The 12,687-nt window shown below is 39.7% G+C and overlaps 1 protein-coding gene across 7 annotated transcripts in view; it reads left to right on the top strand.

Moving 5' to 3' along the window:
- Positions 1–10,374, top strand: part of ZFAND6 (zinc finger AN1-type containing 6) — a 36,924-nt gene extending 26,550 nt beyond the window's left edge. For all 7 annotated transcript variants that reach the window (XM_080626736.1, XM_080626734.1, XM_080626733.1 and 4 more), the window contains 4 exons: positions 189–306; positions 2,370–2,470; positions 8,625–8,738; positions 9,334–10,374. In XM_080626736.1, coding sequence (XP_080482862.1) covers positions 189–306; positions 2,370–2,470; positions 8,625–8,738; positions 9,334–9,482 — 482 coding nt within the window. In that variant the 3' untranslated portion in view covers positions 9,483–10,374. The remainder of the gene's footprint in view (positions 1–188; positions 307–2,369; positions 2,471–8,624; positions 8,739–9,333) is intronic.
- Positions 10,375–12,687: the final 2,313 nt, after the last annotated feature.

Here is a 12,687-nt window from a genome sequence, read left to right as displayed (position 1 = left end):
AACTATTTGAAAGCTCCACCTTCAGAATTGTGTTGTGTAACTTCTGTGGACATGAGGCTGGAACATGATCAAAATATAGTCAAACATAATTACTTTGGTGTCATGGGGGTCAAAGAATAATTGCATAGTATAACTTCTGTAATCCCAGGAAGTAGTTTAACACATTTACATTAGTGTCTTCCTTCCAGCACCCTCTGTCAGTAGTATAACTGAGTCCCTACCAGTTCAGTGCACAGAAGGCAGTGCCCAGGAAACTCAGTCAACTTTAGAATCTACATCAACTCCATCGACATCTATGCAGCCAAGGTAAGCTGTTTCTCTGTTCTGGGCTTTGAAGTAAATATCAGGGTGATTAAATGAAGTGTACTGATACTGCATAATTAAATAGTAGGACCTGGATTAGGAAAATGTGTAAGATTTAACTGCTAACTCTGAAGTGTGGGATCTCACAGTAAATAGTAGCTGATCTGTTAGCTACATCTTGCTATACATTCAAATGCAAATTCGTCTTCAGAGTTTAGCCTCAAATAGGAGCCATGCCAGCTTCGGGCTGTTCTACAGAGGCTTGTCTGGCTGGTCTTCTGACTCCACAACATGCAGTTGGCTGTACCTTTACCAAAGGAGAGCTCTTTCCATCTTAGAAATGTGAGGATTTTGTAAAATGGCAGAAAGCTGTTTTCCAGAGCTCTCATAAATCAATGTATGATATACAGTATGCTAAACTAGTTGCTTTGCAAAAAGTGGTGTGTACTAGAAGAGGGATAAGAGATATCTAAATCTTACTCTAAGTTGTGTAATGGAACTGATTTCTGATGAAACATGCAATTTCCAACTGGATTATTCAAGGAGACATAATGTCTTCTTGTAAATCACTCAGACTTACTAAGTGCTTTTCACTATATTTGTTTATATTTAGTGGCTGCATTTCAGTTTTGGAAATTGGGCGGAAAATATTAGCTTCCATACTATATCACACTAACTTGCAGTAATACTCATTCTGACTTTCCTTTAGAAATCACAATGTAGTAAAGCACAGGCTGAGGGTGATTTCATCAGTTATCGTTGGCCAATTCTTTTCAGACTGTTTTCTGCTCCTTAGCTTTTTATAGGAGGTGTTATCTCATGCTTGGGTCCTGCATATGAACTGAGAGCTAGGTGCCATGCTTGATGCTATTTTTGGTCTTGCCATTCTGGGATTTCTGACTGGGGTAGAAAATAGATATCTTACCCTGATACAACTCTTCTGGTATGTGTAAAAAAACAAAACAAAATGATCCATCTCGATGCACAGAGTGAACCATTTACAGTGCCTTGGGTTCTTCTCACACAATCTTTAATAGCATGAAAGTGGAAAAAAGGTATCTCTTTGATCACTGGCTTGATTACTGGTTACAGGAGAAATGAGTGGATGGTTGCTCTTGCACTGATTCTTTTGAAGTGTGAGTTTCACTTCTTTTTTCCAACATAAAAGCAGGGATTCAACTTCAGTCTCTGGTAATACCTCAGTTATGATATGCTGAGAAAATATCTAGTGAATTGACAATGCCCTTTCGTAGGTGACCAGACTTGCAGTTCGAGATCCACATGCTGTTCTTGGCAATTAGTATTTCAACTCCAATGCCTTGGTTGTGTCACAGATTACTGGTAGGGCTTTGGTTCATGGGCTGCTGGATAATCCAATTTCTTGGATTTGGAATGAATCTCTAAGTGGAAAGGGGGAGTACTGCGTCTCGCTTGGGACTTCAGTTCTCTCTTGTTCCATAGTAGAGCTGCTGGGTGAACAGTTTGTCTGTGAGTGACTGCTAATACTGAACTTCTCCCCCAGAACCATCCAAGGTATTCATCTGTGAGTCTCCAGCCATGCTGTGATTTTTAGCAGTATTGCTGACAGGATTGGGAAGTTTGGCCAGCACCACTTTAAACTGTGAAAACCTAAGGAGTTCTGTGTACAGCTGCAGATGCTTTATTACTGGAAACATTGACATGCTGCAATTTTCTTGTTCATATCGCTAGAACACCAAAAGTAGCTCCTCTACAATTATCTTGCTGACTTATGTTATAAAAGTCCTTGCATACTGAATGTTGCATTGTTGCTTCTGTGTATGCTTCAGACTACCCCAAAATATTTATTCCCATTTTGTAGTTGAACTGGTTTATTGCATTCAATATTAACACAAAGCATTAAACTTTTTCATCAATTCAGGTTCTCTAGTACTCTTGGACACTGTGGCATTTTTAAATGGTGACAGAAGCAACTTCAGCATGAAAAGCTTTGGCATGCTTTCATTAAGAAAGACTCTATAATGTGTTTCTTTCTGGAATACCTGGCATACCTCAAAAATCATGACTTTTTTTCTTTTACCCTCCAGCCCTGTGTCAAGTCAGTCACTCTTAACAGAATCTGTAGCATCATCCCAACCAGATAGTACGGCTGCGGACAAAACAGTACCTGAGACAGAAGATTTGCAAGGTTAGTGCCTAGTTTTCAGAGACAGAATGGATGAATGATGTTTTTAAAGTCTGACTCTTCTAATATATGTCTGTTCAAGAGATGGCTTAGTCTCAAACCCAAATATTCTGTGAAATCAACACAAGTAAGGATAAACCTTAAAAGGCAAGTCTTAAACTGAAAACTTCTATGTTTAACTGATGATTTCAGGGTCTTCCATAAGTGTGTTGATTAGGGCTAGAAATGCACATCATAAATCAGTCTAATGTTCTGTCTTTTATGCCTCAGCTATTACATGCAAGTAGGGTTTTGAGTATCTGTCTTCTCAGACTAGTCATTTGCAGCAAATATCACAAGTTTATAACTCTGTGATACAGGGTATTAGGACATAGCTATTATAAGAACAGTGTTAGTATCTTGTATAAGCATGAAATACCTGTAGAAGAACCTTTCACCTATGAAACTGTAGTGGTGTAATAATTTGGCACACTGACATTCAGTTTAGGAAATGACCAAACCACAAACTGATTGTGTGAAGGAAAATGGCTGAGTGGGTGATTTTAACTATATTGGCCTAACATCCTTATTGCTGGTACACTGGGTTTTGTTTTTTTTTTCCCCCCTCTTTTTTCCTTTTTATGTGCAGGCTTGCAGAGCTTAAAATGCATGAGTTTTAAAAAGTGTTTCTTAAGAAAAGGCAAAAATGTTCAGACTTGAAATCCACAGACATTATAAAAGATATTTAAAAGTAAGTCAGCAAGTATATTCTGCCTTTACTTCTGCTGACACAGCTAAGGCTTTAGTGGGTAGAGTTATGTTTCTGTAGACTAGTCTAAACATAGGAGTTTGGGTTTTCCACAGATAAAACATATAATTCCACTTTAAAGATGCTAAATATACATTCTTTTATTGTACCTCTGGTATCAAAGTTTTGTTTTTGGATACCTTTCTAAACCTGAGCTCACCCTTCTTTTAGATGGAAGGGAAGTTATTCAGCTGTTGTGCTGGATAAGGCCACCTCTGTCACCCAAACAACAGCTTTAAAACTTGGAGAAAATGCTTTAATGCTACTGCCATTTTGTACTAGCCTTTGAGATGTCAATTACTGAAAGATGCTTACTCTTAAAAGGTATATTCTAGATGTAAGTTCTCATACCTGCAAGTTTTCTTTCTGAAGCTGAGAGCTCTTGTTGTCTCAGTTTTGACAATGAATGTGAGACATGCTCTTAATATCGATCAATGATGTCTGGCCTTGCCCAGCTTGAGAGAATAGCAAGTGCTGGAAACGCTTATGCTTCTGAAGCTCTATAGATTAGCACAGCAGAGGTAGGTTTGCAAGCTAGATTATCAGTTGGTATACTTCTGAGTAATTCAGATAAGGCTCTACTGTCATCCCTGTTCTGCAGTAGAGGGAACCTGGGATGTGCTGGATGCCTCATGCAGCAACCCTGCTCCCATGCAGGCGTATCTCTTCCTGGGAACCTCTGAGAAGTAGAACACCTCAGTCAGACATGTGAATATTGCACTGTAGGTTTACATTGGAATGGATGGGTATATATTGGAGAACATAAAGGCAGCTTCTGTAAGATGATCTTCCTACTACCCTGCCTTTGTTAGTCTCATGATTCTTAGTCTTCCCTCCAGTCCCTGAGTTAGTCTCTCTGATTACATATGTATCTTGGCTTAGCCGAAAGTCGAAACTCTAGGCTTGCAGGATCTGCTGTCTTTGCGCTGGGAGATGGGGAGAATGCTTTATTTTAAAATCTTTTTTGATGCTTTGAGGTGGCTTGGGCCTGTGAAAAGACTTTTCCCAGCAAGTTTTCTGAGGAGTGTCTTTTATCCATTTGCATAAGTCTGTGTTCCTTCTAATTCTCACCTCTTAAGCTAATTCTTGTAAGAAGAAAAGATGGTTTTCTGAACTCAAAGCTTTGATTTCAGGGGCGTATTCACATTTTACAGTATGTATTTCAAGGCTCAATCTATATCAGGTGTTCAGACTACTCAGCTGTGTCATTTTCTTTGTACCATAGTGATTTCTAAACTAAGAACACCACCACCATGTAATTGCAGTTCTAAATTACAATCCCTATTTATAACTCACTGTGGCAGGGTCAGCCTTGTTTCCTGAAGTATTGCTTCTGTGCTATTCCTTAACTGAAAATCAGTGTTTTGCTTTGAAAGTGTAAATTTGGAAAGGAAAGCTGCTTATGATGGATGCTAAGTGGATTTCACTGAATTGTTGTCACAATTTTGCAGCTTCTTTTTTTTTTCCCACCCCACATCATTCAGAATTCAGTTTTCTTCTATTCTAAGCATCTCTCAAACTCATTTTTACATTGCCTCATGGGCTGTTGTACCTTTTACTCAACTTTAGGGCCATGTTAGGATTAGCCAGGCAGTTTTCCTTATTTGTTAGCCAGGAGATTAACAGGGTCTCCAAGCAGGAGAAGAGAGAGGCTCTTCACTTCTCTAGCATTAATGAGTTTAAAACCATCCAGGTTGGGATTCATGCTTTATTTCAGGGATGTTTAAAAAAGTTACATGAGACTTGCCATGGAAGGCAGGAACAATCCATCACATACTTTATGGAGCTCTTCCAAATGAGGAATTTAGGGCTAAAAGTATAAATTGTATTAATAGGGGGGTTCTTGGCACTTTTGAACGCTTCTGGGAGCCAAATCAGCTGCTTTGATTTTTTTTTTTTAACTCCTTGAGAATCAGAGAGGTCAAAATATGAGCATTGCAAAATGCAATCAGTCTTGTAATATGATGCGCTTACTAATTTGAAAAATCAAAATACAAACTAAGATTTGAATAACTAGTTAAAAGGTACATGGCTGATGTGAACAAAGCCGTCTGTTTCTGTGCTCAGCTGGGTTTTTAGTGAGGTAAAACAATTCAGTCATTGCTGACTAAGCTTAAAAAGCCTTCGTATTAAAACAATTAAATAGCTACAGAATTCTGTGGAGCTAACCTGGACCTAAGATGAATGCTGTTGAACTAAGGGCATCAACTTCAGTGGATCTTACCAAGGCTAGCTTAGTGGACAGGATTAGAAAGGAAGTGATGGATACTCCACATTTTTGTGATAGTACCAGGGGCTTGGAGGTAGAGTATGATTATGATAGCCTAGATTATTTTCTGTGTTTCTATCTTGATTTAGTAGATGAATGCTTCAGGGAAAAAGGGAAAAATTAATGAAACAGATTTAAAACTAAATGCTGTAGGTAGGTGTGCTCTTACATATTTTGCCTCTTCCCAACACTGGGATGCTGTATTTTAGGCGTAATTTTAACACTAAGCTGAAGTAATGTTAAGAAGTAGTGACGATCTTAACCTTAAGTTCACATTTCATTCTTCTGAATGAGTGGGTATTCTTCTTCATAGGTCTGGGCAGATTCACTTAAGAGGTGAATGTAGCTGTTCATTCTCTTCCTGTGCAAATGAAGAACCTTTTTCTTTGAGAAGCTCTGCCTAGTAATGCAAGAGTGACAAATGTAAAACATCCAGAGCAGGGAGAGGAGAGAATCTTGCAGCAAATGCCTGCAGGGATGCAAAGACTGGATGGAGTGTGCTTTGTCTTGTGCATGCTGTTTTTATGGCCAGAGTATACTGAAGTTCAAGTAGGGCTGACCCAAGCAAAGCAGTAGCAAAAGCTTCTGCCTTTAGGAGGAAGTCCAGGCTCTGCTTGTTTTGATCAGCTAAGACCATAGTCTGTAAACAGGGAACTTCTAGTAGCCAGCCCAACTTGTCAGCTCCAGAAAAATGTGTCTCATGCTTTATTCCTTTTTGGTTAGTTGGCAGCTTGTACTGGTGCTGCTAGTGCTTCTGTTCTCCAGCTGAAGGCAGAGCTGGGGCTGGGGAAGGGAGGGAATTGATTCAAGCAAAGCAGGCAGCAGTATCCTGGAATCCAGAAATCCAGACAAAGTACAGCAGCTGGGAGTGGCTGCAACGTGTTACCTGCAAGATCCAAACTGGGTGGTACTGCATTTTACCTGGCTTTTTTTCTATTTCATTCATCACAGTTGTAGCACTAAACACTGGTCCTTCATCATCTAAAGATGCCTTAATGGTGGGATACTTACAATTTTATCATAGAGGATTTTGATTCAAAATCTTCTATGCAAAACCAAATTGAGATCTAAAATTTATGGTTACTGTAAGATCCAAAGTGACTCATGGCAGCAATAGAAGAATCTCTGCACTCAGTTCTACAGTGAGCAGCAGCTCTTAAATACTTCTAAACACTTTTTAATGTGAGAGCCATATGCACAAAGAAAATGTGTGTATGTGTTAAAGCCTTGTTATGCAGGGAAGGGTGCCAGTTTTTCCTAAATTTGGCTAGTTACAGAGGCTTTTAGTAAAACTTACACTGAGGTAACTGGATTTTGCTACAACAGGAAATGCAAACTTGACAATGTTAACTGCTAAATTTATGGCATGAAGCTTTCTTAATGAATTAATGAACACTGCAATGTCTGTTCCATATATAACACTACAAGGGTTCATTTGAGTGAGTCTTGCTACTTCTGATACATATCTCACATCTTTTAGTCTTTACTGCTTTTGATTCTTGCTTTGCAGACCTTGGATATTATCTGTCCACTCAGAAATGCGCCCTTTAACAGCCATTTAAAGCCACTGAACCTTTTTTTCTTGCCAACTATCAATTCTTAGAAATTTCAAGATGAAGTAAAGCTCTGCTTGTAACATAGATGGGTGATTTTATTTTTTAAAAGGATTTAATGAACCATGTATAACAGTTTTTGCTAGATTAACCCTTGGAATAAACTGTCCAGTCTGGTGAAGTCTTTGCTGGTGGTCAGGTATTTTGCTACCTCTTGATGTTGCTTGGTACAGACTACTATGTTTTGGGTTTTTTCCTTTTTTTTTGCATTGCAAAAATGGAAGGTGCCCTTTTCTCTTAAAAACAAAATCACCAGAGTAGAAGCACTGAAAAAAAGATACCGCAGCAGAATTGTCATGCAGAATAGCAGTCAACTGGTGTAGAACTAGCACATTATTGCATCTGACAGTTTTCCGCCTAACAAAAGTCCTGCTGCACCAGATGCCTGCAGCCTTTTCCCTGCAGCCTTTTCCCTTGTATTTCCTCCTTTACAGTATTGATTCTAGCTCAGCTTCCATTGATGCTCTTCCTAGCTGGAGCTTGTTCTCATTCTTTGACTCTTTGCTGCAAGTATTCCTGGCTTCTGTGTCCCTTACTTGCTGGAGACTGATCCTGCTATGATCTAGCTATGATTGGTAGGCAGAGATTGGCTCTTTGCCCTTCTTGAAATGAAGTTGGGTTTTTTGGTTTCTATTTCTGTTTTGCAATGTAAGGAATGTGCAAATACTTGAGGAAAACCTGCCAACTTCTATTTATACCTGGGTCATGCAAATACTACCGTGACTTGTTTATATTCTCCCACACAGCCTATAACCTGTCTCCTTCAGATGTGAGTGAATATTAAAGTAGGTTAAAAGCTATCTTTAGCTGAAGTGTCTTTAAAAAAAGGTTTCTACCTGCTCCCTTCTGGGTTTCAGGATAGTGCTTCCTCCCTATAAGCTTGTGTATCTTGAGCTGAAGGTACCTTTTCCCAGGCAATGTGAGTAGCCCCTCTGTAGGCTTTTTCCAAGTGTGCAAGAGCAGCAGTGACAGAGTGGCAGAGTTCTGAAACCTTGCATTTTGTGTGGGCCTCAGGAGTGCAGCCTTCAGCAAAAATAATGTTGATTCAATATTTGAAACAGAGTGTTTTACTCAACTGATCCTAATAAATACAGTGCTGCTTACAAGCAGATTTTAGGAACTGGACTAGTAACATTGGTGGGGAAACATTTGGGAGTTGGATTCTCTTCCCAAATCTAACAGCACTTGAGTCTTACTCTTAAACCTGATTCTTTATTATTCTGTTTCATTATGCTATTTTCGTATTGTGAACTTTGAGTATTTAATGAATTCTTTCCTTAAATTTTATTGAAGGTGTTGAAGGAGGAAGTTCATGTACCTGTGCTGAGATTCCAGTACACTTAAGGCATGGAAGCTACAGCAAAATGGTTCACCCCAGAACCTAAACTTATAAGAGGGGCTTTAGATTATCGTGCAATTTAAACAGAGGAAGGGGAGAGACAGACATCTTTTTTTCTGTTGTTCTTACTGACTTTTGTTTAATGTTAGCTTCAGTGTCAGGAAACACAGAGCCTACACCTGAAGAACAAGACAAGTCACTTGACAAACCAAAACAGAAAAAGAATCGTTGCTTCATGTGCAGGAAGAAGGTTGGACTCACTGGTAAGAACTGTGAATTCTACTCTTCTTACACTTGTTTAGGCTTTGGACCTTTGAAAGGTTTTCCTAAAGGGCAAATGGGGCATGGTTGTCTTGATGGTGATTTGAAATAAAACTCGGCCAAAGGTGCTCTCAGCTGGCTCTTACTAGATTTAGTCATGTATGATTTTGTTTTGCAACTTCTGTCTTGAATGTGAAGTTCATAATTCCAAATACTTCCCTTTATAAGTCTGCTTAGCTGAGGAATTGGATGATAGCTTGCTGCCATCCACTAACCAGCTTTGCAGTGGTTCAGTGAAAGGGCCTAAGAAAACTTGAATTCTGTGGGGTGAAGGTTCATAAAGAAGGCAAGCAGGAGGTCTCTAGGAATGTTTTGTGCTAGTGTCATGTGATAGGAAGGAATGAGCAAATAAAATCTTACTGTGATCGCTTCAAAATATATTATTTGTGATTCTTATGCTTTCTGCAGCAGAGGCTCTTTGGCTGATTGACACTGGGGACTGAGATTTATTGCTAGTGAGTGAACACATTCAGGATTTAAAACAAACTGGTGTAATTAAGACTGTTGAAATGTCTAAGCTAATGTTTCTGTCCACAGGGTTCGAGTGTCGGTGTGGGAACGTTTACTGTGGTATGCACCGTTATTCAGACGTACACAGTTGCTCTTACAATTACAAAGCCGATGCTGCTGAGAAAATCAGAAAAGAGAATCCTGTAGTTGTTGGGGAAAAGATTCAGAAGATCTGAACTGCTGCTTGTGCTGGAATACAAAAATCCTCTGACCATCTGCAGATTAAATTGACTTGAGCTTTTTTCCTTAGTCATCAGGAACGTAGAGCAGTGTATCTTGCCTAGACCTTTTAATCATGCATGTCATCAGATGAATAGATTTTTTGGGTTTGGTTTTTTTTTTCTTCCTGTTTTGAAAATGACTCTGAACATTTATTTTCATTGCAGTTTTCTGTGGCTGAAGACTTAAGTAAACTTTACAAGTATTATCCTTTAAGATCATTTTAATTTTAGCTGAGTGCAGAGGGCTTTTATAACAAACATGGAGAGAACATTTGGAGGGCTGTGCTTTTCCAGGGTAAAACATGCATGCGTTAACTTTGCAGTTTATTTTCTTGTTGTATATAGCTTTTCTCTGCAGCACAATTTCCTTTTTTTTTGATAATGCCTTGTATGGCACAACTAGTTATCAGTAACTGAATGTATTTTAATCATTATGGCTGCTTCTGGTTTTTTTTTTCCCCCATTAACGAGAGGTTATACATGTTCGCATATTAGCTTGTTTGCACCCTCTACCTATTTATGTATGAATCATTTGTAATGAGTGTGTGCTGAGATTGTGGGGGGGGGTTGGTTTTTCTTTTGTGGGTTTGTTTTGTTTTTGTTTTTGTTTTGTTGTTGTTGTTGTTTGATTTTTTTTAAATCGGGTTTTGTTTGTGTGTGTGTGTGGGGGGAAGGCTGTATGCACTTCACCGACTGCAGGTTTCATTGGGATTACATCCATCAGTCTGTCTGTACACAAATATGAAGAATGATCTGAAGTACCTGTGCTGTATTTATGTTTATCCACGTCTTAACTTTGATTAAATAAAATTTAAGAAAATTGGAGCCCTCGTGGCTGTCACTGGCATATGTAACCTGGATGTCTCTTGCTTTATTTTCATGAGGACCTTCCGTTGGTGGTTCCTTTACTTAGCGTATTTATTCACAGAGACAATGTATATCCAATGCCAGAAAACTTCTGATTACTTTTTCTGCCTGTAACATATCAGAGAGACCACAGTTTCCAGGAGCTTTCTACCTTGTGCATTGATACACTTGGCCCAGGGCATTCTCTGTACATTGTGTCACTTGTGTGCAGATGAAGGGGTCATTTGTGACAGTGTACTAAAATTGGGGGCATATCTACAGGTAAAACAGATGTGGCCTCTTACTGGGCTTTTAGATCCATGCGCATGATTCTTGTTCTAGGAAATACAGCTGTGGGGTTTGTTATCAGCTGTTAGTGCTGCATAAATCTCCTTGAAGTTAGGTGAGAGAATGGTTCTTCAGATGGCTTCTCCCGTGAGATGTCCCTACTTTTGAGGTTTGCAATCCATGGAATTCAGTGCTTTGATACTGCCACAACTGCCCTCTGCTTGCTTCTTGGTGGATCTACAGGCTTCAAAGTGATCCCCGTTTGGGGGTAGGAGGAATTGTTCTTCTACCCTCTTGTTAAGGTGTATTCAGTGAGTTTCTTCCTTCCCGACTGCCTGTTTGGTCAGATGAGTCTGAGCCTCAACTGTGCAACACCCTGGTCATCTGTATAACTCAAAGGTTGAGTGGTTTTATAGTGCCAACCGGTGTTGCTTATCACCATGTGTAATGGTACACTAAAGTAGAGCTAATTCCTCTCCATATGGTACTGATCTGCAGCTGAAATTTCACTTGGTGACTTGCTGCTGCTTTAAAGCATTTGTGAAATAAATGAGATTGCATAGCTTTATTTAAAACATTTAATTTTTAATCAAAGCTGGCTCCATCCTTTAAAATTCTGAATGCTTTTGAAAAGCTATGGCTGCCAATTAGTAGATAAAGCACCACATTTAGCATGTAAATACACTGCAGTAGAAGGGGCTTTCTCTGTCAGCCAGCTATAGAATGTAATCTGCAAGACCCAGTAATAAATGAAGTATCTTGTGCTTGCAAAAGTGGCTTAACCACAAACTATGAAGCACATGGGTTTATAGTAAAGAAGGGAATAAATAGCTCTTTCCATCAATTTTCCGTAATGGTCTGCCTCTTCATGGGTCAAAGATCCTGTATTTTCTCAGCATTTGCTGAACTTCCTCTTACACAGCACAGAGCATGGACGAGCAGCAGCATTGTCTTTCATGGGTGTTTCTTGGTTCACTTCCCTCTTTGCTGCTACTTCCCTCTTCTCTACTCCTCAGTTTGACTCCTTCCTCTTCCCTATTTCTGGTCTCTTTTTTTTCCTGAGTGTACTTTTCTCTCCCCTGCAAGCCCTACCCTCCAGTCTGCCTTTCATCTGGCAGCGGTACTTCTGGGCCAAGCAGAGAGAGGAGGCACTGTAGGTTTTACAGTGGGGGGAAACCCATCGTCATGTTTGTATTTTCTTGGTATCTGAGGGATTGAAAGGAGGAAAAGGACAAGAACAGCACTGCCTTTGGAATTCAGATACTCCAGCTCATGAAGCAGTAACTTTTTGGGCCTTGATTATATAGTAGGAAGCAAAACTGCACAGAGTTAAGAGGAAACTTGTCTTGCACTGCCTTCGCAGTCCCAACAGTGAGGCAGATCACCACTCAGGCAGTTCTCCTTCCAGACCTGTCACTCTCAAAGCAATCTGATAAACCTCCTTTGGCCTTGTGCACATTTCTGAGTTCAGAATACTGAAAGAGTATGTGATCCTCATATAGAAGCTTGCATGTAGAAGAGGAAATGCACCTTTCCCTGACTTAAGAATTGCGTGTCACCTTTATTTGCTTTGGCATTGGCTCTGGGTTATCGTGGTGGTTGATCTGCTGCTCAGCCTTGGTAGCTGGTGAAGCTTTGTATTTTGTGGCATCAGCCTGAAGCTAGCAGATGAATATTTTCATTAATACCAGCACGTTTACAGCACTACAAAGCACTTGAGGAAATCTGTCTTCTCGAGATGCACACTGTGCATCTGAAACATGCTTTCAAGATGATTTTGGTTTGGTTTTTGGAATAAACACATCTTCACTGTGTTACAAACGCTTCCAACAGTCAGTGGAATGGAGTAGGTACAGAAGTTTGTGCAAGGCATTGTGTTTTTTACATAAGACCCTCTTTCAAACAGCACCACATGAGCTTGTGTCTCCACAAGTGAAGAGCTGTCACAGATGGGCTGTCATTGATGCTGTTGTGTCATCTTATACTGAGTATTTGCCTGTACAGCTTGCTGCATTTCTTCTAACAA

This window comes from Psittacula echo (genome assembly GCF_963264785.1).
Source record: "Psittacula echo genome assembly, chromosome: 10".
Classification (NCBI taxonomy): domain Eukaryota; kingdom Metazoa; phylum Chordata; class Aves; order Psittaciformes; family Psittacidae; genus Psittacula; species Psittacula echo.
This window is presented reverse-complemented; position numbering and strand designations above follow the sequence as displayed.